Raw genomic sequence first — 14,386 nt, forward strand, 5'->3', positions numbered from 1 at the left:
CTCCAACCACGTTATCCAATACGCGTGTATGTTACCCCTCGCATCCTTGTGTAACCAAGATAAAAGGTTGTTATCCTGTAATTGGTTGCCTTGCCACAATGCATGCAGTAAGCTTATTTGAATACTGTACAGCATGTCACATTTTGGATCCTCGGTTCGACAGCGACGTGTTGGAACAGCGCGATCGAGAAAATATCGGTCGCACTCGAACTACGGGGAAGCATGGTGAAATATTCATTCTGGAGACATGGACTTAAATGTATATATTTGAATGACATGACCTGCATAAATTAAGGACTATAGATCACATTCAAGGCCGATGTATGTCGTCACTTTGACTGGAGGGTTGTTCCCCACATGGTTCTAGCTTTAAAAGAGGGGTTAACCCACAATTAACGCTGTCCTGGCTTTTCTATTCAGAAGAACTATTGTCGGTTTTAATATCGTCGATGCCTGTTCTTAAGCCACTTTTGTTGGCGGGTGGCCATTCATCGCGAATGGGCATTCGCAAAGAACTCTTACGTGTCGTCGGTGATGTCCCCTTGTTCGTCCATCTGCTGAGCATCCTACGCGAGGCATGTCCCGAGTCAGATGTGGTGTTTCTCTCACTGCGCGATCACGACTCATTAAAAGCCATCGAGAACGATCGCCATATCACTGCCGTCACAAAAAATCAACTGATTCTCACCCACGGGGCTATCACTTTCCCGGTACATGTAGTCTACGACGGTCCCGGAGTACCCAGCAAACATGACAGCACCGGAATTGGTCCCGCAGCCGGGTTGCTCGCTGCACATCATCAGGACGAAAGTGCTCACTGGTTGGTAGTTGCCTGTGACTATCCATTTATATCTGTCGCTGCGCTGTCTCAACTCAGATGCGAATGGACTGAGCCAGTCATCTGTTTTCAGAATAGAGATGGCTTCTGTGAGCCTTTACTAAGCGTCTGGTCTCCGGAGGCACTGCGCGTACTCAAAGAGAACATTCAAAATGGAATTCTCGGACCCAGTGCGGTGGTGAAGCGTTTGCGTGGCAAGACGATACGACCGCGCGACGAGAAGTGGATCTTCAATGTCAATACGCCAGCCGATTTGGATCTGGCGTCGAACATGGAAGCCAAACCCCAAGCGGGTTCATAAAGGAGGGAGAAGTTGGTCCGCAAGAGGAACTCAGTGACTTGGGTAAATGTCGACAATGTCACCTGCTTTCAATTCCAAAACACCTCGGTGAATATGGATCCAACAATTCGAATGCAGAAAAGGCTTGATCTTTCCTGGACTGTGATCCTGGATGAGCTGTACCTGTACATGGCCTGACGAGTTGCGGACCAGTGCCGGTCGGAAGATGTCCATGTCCCCGCGGACTGTAGATACTACTGGATGTTCTTTGGTGGTTGAGGTTTCCACGTCGTCAGGAGGGAGAAGATATGCATACGCTGGATCGTCTGGTTGCTGCAGCTGTAGGTATTTCAAATATGGAAGGACCAAGAAGCGCAGACAGGCAGCACTGGCTACGGGGTTTCCGGGCAACCCAAAGAACGCGGTTTCTCTGCCGAGATGGTGATCGTTGCTTGAAGATTCGGGAATCTGGGCGAAAAGGACAGGATGCCCTGGCCTCATGGCCACCTTGTGAAACACAACTCGAGCATTCAATCGACGAATCACCATAGGAATCAAGTCGCAACGTCCGGCGGAAACGGCTCCAGAGGTGATGATTACGTCATATTGCTTCTTTGTGAGAATCCCACCCAGAGCCTGTTCTAGGCTTTCGGCATGATCAGGGACGATTCCCAAAAAGTCCACTGAAGCACCCCAACTCTCCAAGGTCGCAGTTAGATATGGTCCGTTCGCGTCGCTGATCCGATGTAAGGGCGATTGATCAAGCGAAGAAGGCAATAGCTCCGAGCCAGTAGAGACGACAGCTATTCGAGGCTTGTGCATGACTGCAATCTCTGTGATTCCAACCGATGCCATTGACAGGATGTGGCCTGGATGGACCACTTCTCCTGCGCCAACAAGGATGTCGCTTTTCTTAAAGTCGCTGCCTGCAAACCTTCGGTTCTGCCGCGCTTTCACTGGCTTGAATACTCGAATATAGCGGCTGTTGGACGCTTCGTCCACGGTGACTGTCACATCCTCGTTTCGCACGCAACAGTCCAATTCAGCGCCACTCACGCTGGTCGGGAAGGGGGCTCCTGTCATGATCTCCACGCACACAGGGTCCCCCGATTGTTCGGCAGCGGCAATCAGCAAAGGCTCATCTCCTGCAGCGATCATGCCTTTGACTTCAAATGTCACCGGGCGGTCGATGGTCGCATCCTGTGTCGCAGAGGAGCTCAGCGCATACCCGTCCATAGCAGAGGTATCGAACTTTGGGGTCGATATGGGACTTGTTACGGTCTCGCGAGCAACGCGATTCCTTGCCTGGCTGATAGGAACGGGTTCCCCATCACCGACAAAGGCGTCGCGATGTTGCTGAGCCTCCGCCTCAATCAGTTGTAGTGCCTCAGGATAAAGGATAGCCATAATTCCGATGCCGCAGATTAATCGCTCATTTCACCACCTAATGTAGTATCAATATCTTCCGATGAGATCAGGTCTTTTTGTAAGATTGTGGGATGAGGTTTACTGCTCACGAGTCTGCTCAACTCCTCCGATAGACCTCGACGCCAATTGCCGGCCTGCACGCGGCTAGCACTATTCCCGTTCCGTCAGACACCAACTAACTGTTCGTAAACAGGAATCTTGACTCCACGAGGCCTGTTTAGAAGCATTTTGTGGATGCCGCAGAGAGCCGAGTGCGGATGTTGATGGATGGCGTCACTTTGGAGTCATTGCAATTACAGACCCTTAAACGCTGTCTTGTCCACCCCTTGTTTGCTGAACCAGTATCCATGACACTCTGAGTGCACAAATTGCCGACAACAAGCTTTGGGCAAAACTCTACTTCCCCTATTAGGTAAAGTTATCTCCATGATGCTGCGCGATGGGGCCGAAAATGCCGAATCGCTACGTCAGCGGGGTCAAGCAGAGGTCCCTGCGTCTGGCTTCATCTTCAATTCTCCACGGATTGAGCAGAGAGTCCAGGGCAATTAATGTACAGCGGTGGATTGATTTTGAAATCAGAAAAAGAGAAACCCACATTCGAGTCTTGACTATCAGTCGCGGGGGTTATTGGCCTATGTAAAGCACATTGCCCCGTTATAAGATCGGCTGAGGCTACAACACAATGACGACCAAAGTATTCGAGACACGAGACTCAATTGCGAATGTCTATGGACAGCGCACGCCCTATAAGCACGAGTGGCCAACGCGATGCGATGTACGAACGCTAGAGGAGCCGGAGAAATGGGTGCAGAGTGCTTGTGTGCTGTGCAGGTAAACACCCCTCCTACGGCGGTCAGGATGATGTCTTATTGAAATCCTTCTAGCAACGGCTGTGGCTTGGACATCGGAGTCAAAAATGGCAAAGTCGTCGGTGTACGTGGGCGTATCACCGACCGGGTCAACAGGGGAAGACTGGGACCCAAAGGTCTTCATGGGTAAGCTAGTAACAAAGCCTGACAGACCACGGGCTAACGTCCCCAGCTGGGAATCAATGAATCATCCGGACCGTCTGAAATATCCCCTGATCCGTAGGAATGGAAAGCTAGAACGTGCATCCTGGGACGAGGCCATGTCCCTGATTGTACAGAAAACGAAAGACGTTCAAAAACGTCTGACTAACCATGGCATTGGCTTCTACACCACCGGGCAGCTGTTCCTGGAGGAATACTACGTCCTTGCTATGATCGGAAAAGCCGGTCTCAATACACTGCACATGTAGGTCGCTTTGACCATCTCAAGCGCTCTTTTTTGTGCAAGAAAATGAGCTGACCGCTGAAGGGACGGCAACACTCGCCTCTGCACGGCAACGGCAGCCGCCAGTATGCGCGAGTCCTTTGGCAGTGACGGCCAGCCAGGCTCGTATACAGACGTCGACTTCACAAATTGCATCTTCATGGTCGGACACAACATGGCCAACACTCAGACAGTGCTGTGGTCTCGTGTTTTGGACCGCCTGGCCGGACCAGATCCCCCAAAGCTGGTGGTCGTGGATCCTCGAGAATCGGAGACGGCCAGGCACGCGACAGTTCACCTGGCGCCAAAAGGTGGAACCAATGTTGCGCTGCTCAATGGATTGCAGCATTTGCTCTTCAAGAACGGCTGGGTGAATGAGGAGTGGGTGGGAAAACATACCGTCGGGCGACAGGAGCTGGAAAAGACAGTGGCCAGATATACGCCAGAATATGTGGAGCAAATAACCGGCGTTCCTGCCAATATGCTGAAAAAAGCCGCCGAGATCATTGGCACCAGTGGAAATTTACTGTCCACTGCGTTACAGGGAGTCTATCAATCAAATCAGGCCACCGCGGCCGCCTGCCAGATCAACAACATCAACCTCTTGCTGGGACACATTGGCAAGCCGGGCAGTGGTATTCTCCAGATGAACGGCCAACCGACGGCTCAAAACAATCGCGAGACAGGATGTGACGGCGAGTACCCAGGATTCCGTAATTTCCAAAACGAGAAACATATGAAGGAGATAGCCGACGTATGGAAGATTGACCTCGTGCACACGCCGCACTGGAACCAGCCCACTCACATTCAAAACATGCTCAACTATATCGAGGATGGCACCATCCAGATGTTCTGGGTGTCTGGCACTAACCCCCTTGTCAGCCTGCCCCATCTCTGGCGGGTCAGAGATCTTCTCACCAAACCAGAGCTGTTCCTGGTGGTGCAAGATATCTTCATGACCGAGACGGCCGCCGTTGCGGATGTTGTTCTCCCTGCGGCACAATGGGGCGAGAAAACGGGATGTTTCACCAACGTCGACCGGACCATGCACTTATCAATGAAGGCTGTTGAGCCCCCCGGTGAGGCTCGTGCAGACCTGGACATCTGGCTTGACTATGCGAAGCGCATGGGGTTCAAGAACAAGTACGGCGATCCATTGATTCCCTTCACCGCGCCCAAAGAGGTGTTTGATGAGTGGAGAAAGATGTCGTTCGGTCGACCTCTCGACTGCAGCGAACTGACATATGAGAAATTGACCGGGGGATCGGGCATCCAGTGGCCATGCACTAAAGATCATCCATATGGCAAAGAACGCTTGTTCGACGACGGAAAATTCTTCACAGATACGGAGTACTGTCAGAGTTATGGTCATGATCTGGAGACCGGTACCCCGTACACCAAAGCCCAATATCAGGCGATGAATCCTGCTGGGCGGGCCATTCTCAAGTCGGCACATTACAAACCATCGCTGGAAACCCCAGATGAGCACTATCCTCTCTTGTTGTCCACTGGTCGAAACGTCTTCCATTTCCATACGCGCACCAAAACCGGGAGAGCGAGGAGCTTGCAGCAAGCCGATCCGGAGCCGATTGTGCAGGTTTCGGTGGAAGACGCCAAAGCCCTCCATCTTGCTGAAGGGGAGATGGTGATCGTGCGATCACGACGAGGGAGTGTTGAGCTCCCCGTGAGAATCGGGGGGATCAACGAAGGACATGTTTTCATTCCGTTTCACTTTGGGTATTGGGACGCTACAGACGGGAGGGCACGGGCTGCCAATGAGCTTACAATTGGTAGGTACAATGTCGAGAAGACTGTTTGATGGAAATGCGGCGTGCTAACCAATGCAGAACAATGGGACCCTGTGTCCAAGCAGCCGATGTTCAAGTCCGGCGCCGTCCGCATTGAAAAATGTGTCCAAAAGGAAGAAGAACGGCAAACGATGGCCATTCGGAGTGTCGAGCAGAAGAAACCAGACGCGGAAAACAGTGCAGGACATACTGGCAAGGACAAGAAGCTCGTCCGTCGGCTGGAGCTGTGGCTGGGAGCTACTGATCAGGCACTTGAGATGCTGCGCGACATATACGTGGACGTGATCCCTCGTTTGGTTCATGATATGGAGATCCAAGCTGGTCTCCAGGTAATGAGACGCATCACCTGTGAGGTTTTGGACCAAGTCAAGCCCATTGTCGAGCGGTACCACGAGAGCCAACAGTACGGTCGCCGGGTGGCCGAGCGCCTACGAGACAGCATCTTCCCTGCGATTGGAGAATCCAACGATCCATACGACGCACTGGTAGCGCTGCAGTCTCTTGATTTGTTTTTGACCTATATCGAAGGACACCTGACAGCTCTATCTCCTGTAAGTCAGGCACTCTGGGATTGCGATTTCATCGACGCAGTCAAATTAGCCCAGGAGGGCATCCAAAGACAAAAAGGGTGGGTCAACCAGCACATCAAGGTGAAAAGCCCACAGACACTACTCGTCCCGTCGGCGGCGCCCGAGGAATTAACTGGAGAGGATTCTCGAATGGCGGGTCATATTCGTTGTTGATGAACTTGTCTGATCAGAGGGAATTGGTTGATTCGGCTGAGTATTTAGGAAGCATGACTTTCGAGTTAAGCGAAACAAAGGGCATATTGCTCATTAAATCCTAGTGGGAGATTCTAAGGTCCAGGAAGGACAAGAGCCGTGGGAGATTCCGATACTGGCATTAATCTCCTTTTGTTTTCTTTTTACGCATGTTGATAGCCATCCACTTTTTAACCGGCGCAGCAGGTCACTTCCACAGGCACCTGAGGCTTATCTATGAGAAGACAACGAAGCAACTGATATTTGCCTTCATAGATTGGAATGATTGGTCTTCCCCACCATCAACGATGCAGCTGGGACAGGAAGTAAGCAAGGAATGGACCTGGCTGTATTGCGGCGAGGATGCAATGTTCTGTCAGCCGTTCTAAAGTCCTTGAAGAAGGGCGTTTGCACCGGCTCCTTAATCCTGGGCAGCGAGGGACGAAACAATAGACTTCGCTTCATCAATATCGTCAAGCTCGTACGGCTTCAATCCGAAACTTATCATGAATTGGGTCCAGCCACCGTAGCTTTTGACGATGGCCCGCTCGGCTGGGGTAAGTGGGGGTTCTAGTAGGTTGATCGACAGCTTAGCAAACATTCAGTCCGTCAATTGGTCAGTCGGGGCAAAATCCACGTACGGAGAGCGTCCGTGGCGGGCATCCTGATACTTGCGGGCCACTGCCGTTGGATAGCAGGCAATGGGGTTCTGACAGCAAGCTCGAAGTGTATCTGTAGAGCTGAGGCAGGGTGCAGGCAGGGGATCCAAGGGAGCAAAGAGGGGGTGGGGAAGCACGGCGGGTGGTCAGAGCGGGGGAAGCGACTAGGCATGTGACATATCCACTTTCATTGGTAGAGTTCCTGACCGCCCTAGCACCACGTGGGACACGGTGCCTGAGGTGTTGAGGCCCGTTTTGGAAGAACAACAAACATGGCAGGTTTAGGGGTAATCAATCCCTGAGAACCACAAGAAGGATGCTGATGGTCCGCAAGTCTAGATCTAGGAATACATTGGGGTTTACATTGTCATCTCTTTATCCATGAGTGGATGGAATTTCTCCTATTGCGACCTTTGTATTTTAATTTCCTACCCCACAAATGACAAGCGGTTGCAATATATTTAGCATGAATCATCCGGCTGAATTCCCCTTTGCCAACAGTCAAGGGATTTCTGAAATGACTACAGAAAAGACACATATCGTTGACAAGTGAAGCCAGGAAAATGTTTGACACTATCAGAAGCGAAGAAAATCCCTCGGACAATCGGCTCTGTCGAACACTCTCCTCAGGAGCTGGCCTCGGCGCGATGCACACTAAGGTATCATTGGCTATACGAGGCATAATAGCCTAAATTTCCCCAAGCTACCCCAGAGAAATTGCCTTCATCTGGACAATGTCATTTCCGTTGTTCCTGTGGGATGAATAGCCCAATCTAGAGCCTGGAATTCTTGCCCAGCCGGGTCAAATGCAGGATGCGATGGCTTCGGTTACTATCAATTGCCCCTCCCCTCCGAAGACGTATATAAAGCGCTATGCACACTCTGATTGTCCATCCTGGTCACTACTCTTACAAGTTGAAATAAAGAGGTTGTAAATAATCCTCGTTTTGCAATTCGCAATGCGTTTCTCCCTTGCCGCTACCAGTCTCCTCGTTGGCCTGGCCACGGCAGCGCCTTCGAGCAACAAGAACAACGTCAATCTTGATAAGATTGCTCGGCGTAATGGCATGCTTTGGTTTGGCACTGCAGCAGATATCCCTGGCACCTCAGAGACAACCAACAAACCTTATCTGAAAATCCTACAAGAGCAGTTCGGAGAAATGACTCCCGCAAATGCATTGAAGGTAAGCCAGAGCGGATGGTACTCTGTATTCGGTATTGGCGCTGACACAGGATTCTGTCTACGTAGTTCATGTACACCGAGCCCCAGCAGAATGTCTTCAATTTCACCCAGGGCGACTACTTCATGGACCTGGCCGATCGTTATGGTCACAGCGTCCGATGCCATAACCTCGTCTGGGTCAGCCAAGTGTCCGACTGGGTCACTTCCAGGAATTGGACTGCCACGGAGCTCAAAGCAGTGATGAAGAACCACATCTTCAAGACTGTCCAGCACTTTGGCAAGCGCTGCTACGCGTGGGACGTTGTCAATGAAGCTATCAATGGGGATGGTACCTTCTCCTCCAGTGTATGGTATGACACAATTGGAGAGGAATACTTCTACCTCGCCTTCCAGTACGCCCAGGAAGCCCTTGCTCAGATCCACGCCAACAAAGTCAAGCTTTACTATAACGACTATGGCATTGAGAACCCCGGTCCCAAGGCGGATGCGGTCCTGAAGTTAGTTGCCGAGTTACGGAAGCGCGGCATTCGCATTGACGGTGTCGGTCTCGAGTCCCATTTCATCGTCGGCGAGACTCCTTCTCTGGCCGACCAGCTCGCCACGAAGAAGGCCTACATCAAGGCCGATCTCGAGGTCGCCATCACCGAACTGGACATCCGATTCTCTCAGGCTCCATTCTATACCGCCGAGGCCCAAAAGCAGCAGGCTGCGGACTACTATGCTAGTGTCGCCAGTTGCAAGCAGGCTGGACCTCGCTGTGTCGGCGTTGTGGTCTGGGACTTTGATGATGCCTATTCATGGATTCCTGGTGTCTTTACGGGACAAGGTGGCGCCTGTCTATACAGTGAGACGCTTGAGGCGAAGCCGGCCATCTATGCTGCTGCCGAGGCGCTGCAGAACAAGCCATGTACGGTGTGCTAGACGCTTGTCATGTAAAGAACGATGTACCCGTTGTTGAGTGGGTTTCTAGCTTGTACTAGCATTTATAAGAGAACAAGGTTTTAGTGTAAATATTACCCAGAGGCGTATTAAGACTGTTGTCGGCTATACCGAGGGCTTTGCTCTTGGTGGATCCATATTCATGCTCGACCACTGTTTACAAGGAGGCTATTTACCATATCACATTAGCAATGAAAAACTGTTTGAGCCTGAGAGTCTTGTCTATCTTAGCTTGAGAGTCTTGTCTATCTTAAGGTGTCTTGAGATAGCACATTGTTCCCTTACGTCTTCCACTCAGTCTGGGGAGACACAGGACATGATCCGCTCACATCTTTCCGCATCGGCAGCAATTACTCAATCCGGTAACTATTATGATATTTCAGCCTGACTACAGAGCACCTTGGGCGTGATATAAACTGGCAGATGGAACACAAATCGCCTGTGGTAGGCACAGGGATTCATCCTCTCTTATCTGGCGCCAGATGCCACTTATTGTCGTGTTCACTGCAATGCTCTGATCACCGAGAGATAAAGAATCCAGGAGCAAGCCAAGCAAAATATTTTCCACAGGTAATTCTCGGAGACGTGTAAGGGTAACAAAATCAAGACGCGTCCTAGTGCAGCACTCATCAGGGACCTGCTTTATCGACTTTGAATGCCGCTCTCTAATATATAGCGGCACTTTGCTTCAACGTCAATGTATAGCAGCCGTCAGAGCACGGATAGTGAGCCGGAATCTCCGTCCTGCTCTAAATTATGTTTATCGCAACTCTGTTCTAGCTTATGGGGATACTCGAGGGCATCCGTGATATTAACAGATAGAAAGTCATATATTATACATCATCCGAGCTTACTCCTTTGCGAATTGATTCATGATGGCAACAGCATGGGACCCCGACCCAGGCTTAATATTCAAAGGACATTGAAAACCAAAACGACCAAAGCTTACTCCGAAGCAAAGACCTATCGCTCAGGACTTGACCTCTTTGAGTGTTCTGGGAAACTGGGCAAAGTCCAAACGTTAAAATGGCGGCCTGATGATCTAGGAATCCAGAGGAGATGGTGGAAAGGAGGGCCAAAAACAAAAAAGAAGACGCGGAGTAAATATTAAGATTTACTGAGTGGTGATGTGTCATGACCTTTATAAACCGAGAAGTACTGAGGGACTGCTGCGTCCTCAGTGCCACTCGCGTCAAAATGCCAAAATAGACTGCGGTCAGGATAGCAGCGCGTGATGTGGACCTCAGCCCTCAGAGGACAGTACCTAGAGAAGGTTGCTCTCACTGGTGTCAGCGGGTCAGACACTTTTACGAATACTCCGAAAGTTTATGCTCCTCCGAACAGGTACTGCTCGTGAAGACTGCCAAGCAAGGTTACGCCAAAGCTCAATGAGAAGGAGAGGTAACGCGGGCTGAGCCTGCTTACTTTTTCATGTTTTCTGCAGCCGCGTGGGGTTGATTCGCCTTGGACGGGTCTCGGCCTCACCACGGGACTTCCATCATTATCGTATCATTATCCGAAGGCAACGCATTTCACCCTCCATCAACATGCAAACTCCAGAGGAGCATGTGTCATACAGAGTATTTCAAGTTCTAGCGACGCTTCCGCGTATCACAGGATCATATTCATCTTAAAGAGTTGAATATGCAGCTCTCCGAGAGAGTCGGAGAGCTGGTGCCGAATATTTCACGAAGGGCAGTTGACAGTATTCCGACGCGTTGGAGGTAACTATCAAGGCAGAGTTGTGTGTCAGTCTCCCGTTGTGTCACACCAATACGAGAAGGGTCTGAGGACTATCATAAGGCATCCAATGAGGAAAGAGATACGAACGCCTCCACCGCTGGTGTATCACTGCAGCTTACCTATCCTATCTGGCTAGGCTGGAATCGGACAGCTGAAGCGACAGGAGCAGATCCAAGCAACCAGTCCGATGTTAAGGCGTTTACTAGGTGCCCAATGGCTTTTTTTATCGAAGTTCAGCTGGCGGCTCCAAAAGTAGCCACTACACAGAGTAATATGAATGCTGGATACTGAACGCATTATTTGACTTTGCGAGCTGTTAGTATAAGACGGGCTCAAACGTCAAGTCCCTCCATAAGGAGCCTAACCCTTCCGAATCAACTCGCTAAGCAGCATCAGATCATTGTCGAAAGGCATGTCTGACGGAATCCACACCTACACTGGGCCTTGGATCAACTGGTCCGAAGGTCCAATCCGTGGAGCCACATTGACGTTGTCACAGAAGCATGCAGGAGTCCTGAGTGCCTTTCTGGCCATCCTCGTTTCCTTTGCTGGGTCCTTATTTTGGATTATTTTAAGCTTTGCCATTCATCAAGCCTATACCACAAAACCAGCCCAAGGGCAAGATGCACTGCACGCCCAGCGCCAGATCATTCTCCGCAACAAGACCGCGGCCGGTGCAGCTTGGGCTTTGATCATGCTGCCTTTTGAGAATGGGCGAACAGCATCGCGGGTCAAGGCCGTTGGACGGTCTCTACCATTGGCGATATTGGCCATACTCAATATCCTTCTGTTCGGTGTGGCTGGCCTTTTCACAAGTTACATCACCAAGACGGCTGGCAATTCTACAATCATCATCGGCCCAGCTTGTGGGGGGTTTGAGTTCAACTCCTCGGAATCCGTCATGAACTTCAAAACATTGCAGGATACCTACGAAGCCGCCACCTATGTCCGTCAATGTTATCAGGGGAGCCCATCGGGACTCTTGTGCGGGACATACGCCCGTCCAAGCATACCATTTACTACGAATCAAAACGCCTCCTGCCCCTTTGCGTCCGAGCTATGCACCTACAACGGGCAGTCGGCATTCCAAATGGACACCGGTCTTCTAGATTCGCAGACAGACTTTGGCATCAACGCGCGGCCGAAAGACCGGATTAAATTCAGGCGGGTGGCGACTTGCGCACCAGTCAAGCATGGATCCGGCCTAGGGACGGCCCGGAACGACTCGACATACGGTACTATACTCTATATCAATGCTGGAGCACAATACTCTATGGGCCAACCATATTTAAACTACACTTTCGAATACACCCCGACCCCGCAGCTGGATGGGATAGGCTACACCCTGAGGTGAGTCGTCCAACAGGATGGCTCAAGAGAACGTACATTCTAATGAATCAGCGCCAAGTTTGCCAAAGCCGATCCCACGGGCTTGATGCTGACGACTCGATCATGGGCCCCAGATCCAAGGATCAACCAAACCGACGCCGACATCACTATGATGATGCTGAATCAGAACGGTGTCATGTACCTGCAACGCAGCGATGATCCTTGGATCACAGCGGAGGTTGAGAATAACCTCAGCTTGGAAAACACGACATTCAATAAGACACTATGGTCGAAGAGCTATGAGGCGAACCTCCTGGTGTGCGTGGACCAGTATCAAGTATGCAACCCAAGCAGATCTGGTGATTCTGGCTGCTCCAAGCTTGGTGGCCAGATGAGTGCATTCCTGTCTGCCTTTGAGCTTGATGGTGATATGTCAACTCTGGGGTTCAATATGGCCCAGCTTACAACCGTCTCCCGGTTTCTCTCTGCAAACACTGACCGGAGTATGTATTCCAGTGTGAATGGGCGAGGAGGCGCTGCTTTGAACGGTAAGTAAACCTTGATGATTATATTTCCTGCCTTCCCGAGCTAAAAATAAACCCTCTCCTCGTCTCAGCGTCAATGATGGCCTACATGAATCTCAATTCATATCTTCCACCGAACCAATGGCAAATTGAAGTGTCAACGTGGTTTGCCACCTCCTTGGCTAAGGAGCAAGCTTGGGTCTTCGAATGGGCGACTGCACCAAAAAATCTCCCTCCCAACACGCTTGGCTATGGATGGAATGTCAGCGCCCCGATTAATGCGGCTGCGCGTTCTGCATGCCGGAACCAACTCATGAACAATGCCTCGGGATACGAGAATTTTTCAATTCTTGGACTGGCTCTCACACTCGTCATTTGCGGCCTCATTGTGATTATCGGGCTCACAGTGGATACTGTAGTGGGCTGGCTGCGACTTGGAAAGACCAGGTACAAGCGGGATCAGTGGGGAGTCGAGGAGACATTGGCGCTGCATAAGGCAGCATATATAAACCTGGGGCTTTGGCGGGACAATGGAGAGAAAATGCCCCCAAGCTCAGTCCTTTTGAACCATTCAGACTCGTCTGTTCCACATGGGGCTGAGCTGGATACAGAAGGTGTTGGCACGGGAATGAAGCATGGGTATGCTGTTGTTGGGCATGAAGTTCGATGATACAGGAACCATATAGAACTCTTGTCTCTGCGGCGAAGAGATTAGGCAATGGGATGGGTTCCTTCCAGGAAATTCAACATCACCAAGATCAGAATCACAGTATCAGGCAACCAACTGAGCTGTTCTACTTGGGTTATGGGGAGGACGAGCTGTTTAGCAATCACTTCCGATTAGATTTCCCCAACCTAGGAGATATAGACATGTCATCACAAAATAATACAATGTCTTGTGCGCTGTCGTGTGCGCTTCGCAGCAATAGACAGATGTTTGGGCAGTTCGAGTCTTTTCTTGGGTGGATGAAGCGTGGCATCCACCATTGCGTCCAACAACTCTCCCACACCAGTACCTGTGGCTGCCGAACATTCAAAGTACCCATGGACGCCGCTTTTAGCCACAAGCTGCTTGATAATCCGATGGCACAAGGCATTCTTCCTTCGTGATGGATCCACAGCATCGCCACCCAGCAAATCACTTCGAGATCCAACCAGAAATACCGCGGGGTTCTTTCGTGGTTTGCAGCACCGATCAGCGATCTCCATGCCTGCTATCATATCATCTATCCTAGCACTTATCCGCTCCTCCAGTGAGTGTCCTAAATCCGAGTCTTGTGCCATTGCGTCAAGAGGGAAACAGATCAGAGCAATATCAACAAGGCTCTTCATTATTCTCAGGTGCCCAAAGTTAAGAGCACCACGGTCCTGCGCATTTTTTGAATCCTCCCAAAATTCAAATCTCTTGGCATATCTGGGATCCTTTGAGTTTGTTTCAATCTCATATATTGTATTTTCGAGCGGAACAGAGGTGGTGCCGTTGACGCGATCCTCTGCTACTTTAATCAACACGGATAGAAGACGAGACTTTCCCCCGCTGTCTACCCCGCCAACCACGACTTTCATCCTCGGTGGTGGGCTGCCTTGATTCTTGTATATTA

At 50.7% G+C, this 14,386-nt stretch overlaps 6 protein-coding genes across 6 annotated transcripts; 4 read left to right on the forward strand and 2 right to left on the reverse strand.

Annotated features, from left to right (window-relative positions):
* Nucleotides 1-449: 449 nt before the first annotated feature.
* Nucleotides 450-1,139, forward strand: Aud_003809 (molybdenum cofactor guanylyltransferase; the record flags this gene model as incomplete). Its single annotated transcript, XM_043288756.1, has 1 exon — nucleotides 450-1,139. One exon carries the CDS (start codon nucleotides 450-452, stop codon nucleotides 1,137-1,139), a length of 690 nt encoding a protein of 229 aa, XP_043144691.1.
* Nucleotides 1,140-1,169: 30 nt separating this feature from the next.
* Nucleotides 1,170-2,525, reverse strand: Aud_003810 (molybdopterin molybdotransferase MoeA; the record flags this gene model as incomplete). Its single annotated transcript, XM_043288757.1, has 1 exon — nucleotides 1,170-2,525. One exon carries the CDS (start codon nucleotides 2,523-2,525, stop codon nucleotides 1,170-1,172), a length of 1,356 nt encoding a protein of 451 aa, XP_043144692.1.
* Nucleotides 2,526-3,228: 703 nt separating this feature from the next.
* Aud_003811 (molybdopterin oxidoreductase family protein) lies at nucleotides 3,229-6,390 on the forward strand (the record flags this gene model as incomplete). The annotated part of the gene is made up of 5 exons (XM_043288758.1): nucleotides 3,229-3,377; nucleotides 3,431-3,541; nucleotides 3,588-3,821; nucleotides 3,885-5,629; nucleotides 5,687-6,390. 5 exons carry the CDS (start codon nucleotides 3,229-3,231, stop codon nucleotides 6,388-6,390), a joined length of 2,943 nt encoding a protein of 980 aa, XP_043144693.1.
* Nucleotides 6,391-8,026: 1,636 nt separating this feature from the next.
* Aud_003812 (endo-1,4-beta-xylanase) lies at nucleotides 8,027-9,171 on the forward strand (the record flags this gene model as incomplete). The annotated part of the gene is made up of 2 exons (XM_043288759.1): nucleotides 8,027-8,251; nucleotides 8,317-9,171. 2 exons carry the CDS (start codon nucleotides 8,027-8,029, stop codon nucleotides 9,169-9,171), a joined length of 1,080 nt encoding a protein of 359 aa, XP_043144694.1.
* Nucleotides 9,172-11,344: 2,173 nt separating this feature from the next.
* On the forward strand, nucleotides 11,345-13,455 carry Aud_003813 (uncharacterized protein; the record flags this gene model as incomplete). The annotated part of the gene is made up of 3 exons (XM_043288760.1): nucleotides 11,345-12,282; nucleotides 12,334-12,809; nucleotides 12,878-13,455. 3 exons carry the CDS (start codon nucleotides 11,345-11,347, stop codon nucleotides 13,453-13,455), a joined length of 1,992 nt encoding a protein of 663 aa, XP_043144695.1.
* Nucleotides 13,456-13,661: 206 nt separating this feature from the next.
* On the reverse strand, nucleotides 13,662-14,351 carry Aud_003814 (GTPase domain-containing protein; the record flags this gene model as incomplete). Its single annotated transcript, XM_043288761.1, has 1 exon — nucleotides 13,662-14,351. The coding sequence occupies one exon, from the start codon at nucleotides 14,349-14,351 to the stop codon at nucleotides 13,662-13,664; it is 690 nt and encodes a 229-aa protein (XP_043144696.1).
* Between the last annotated feature and the right edge of the window lie 35 nt (nucleotides 14,352-14,386).

Source organism: Aspergillus udagawae (genome assembly GCF_001078395.1).
Source record: "Aspergillus udagawae IFM 46973 DNA, scaffold_2, whole genome shotgun sequence".
In the NCBI taxonomy this organism is placed as follows: domain Eukaryota; kingdom Fungi; phylum Ascomycota; class Eurotiomycetes; order Eurotiales; family Aspergillaceae; genus Aspergillus; species Aspergillus udagawae.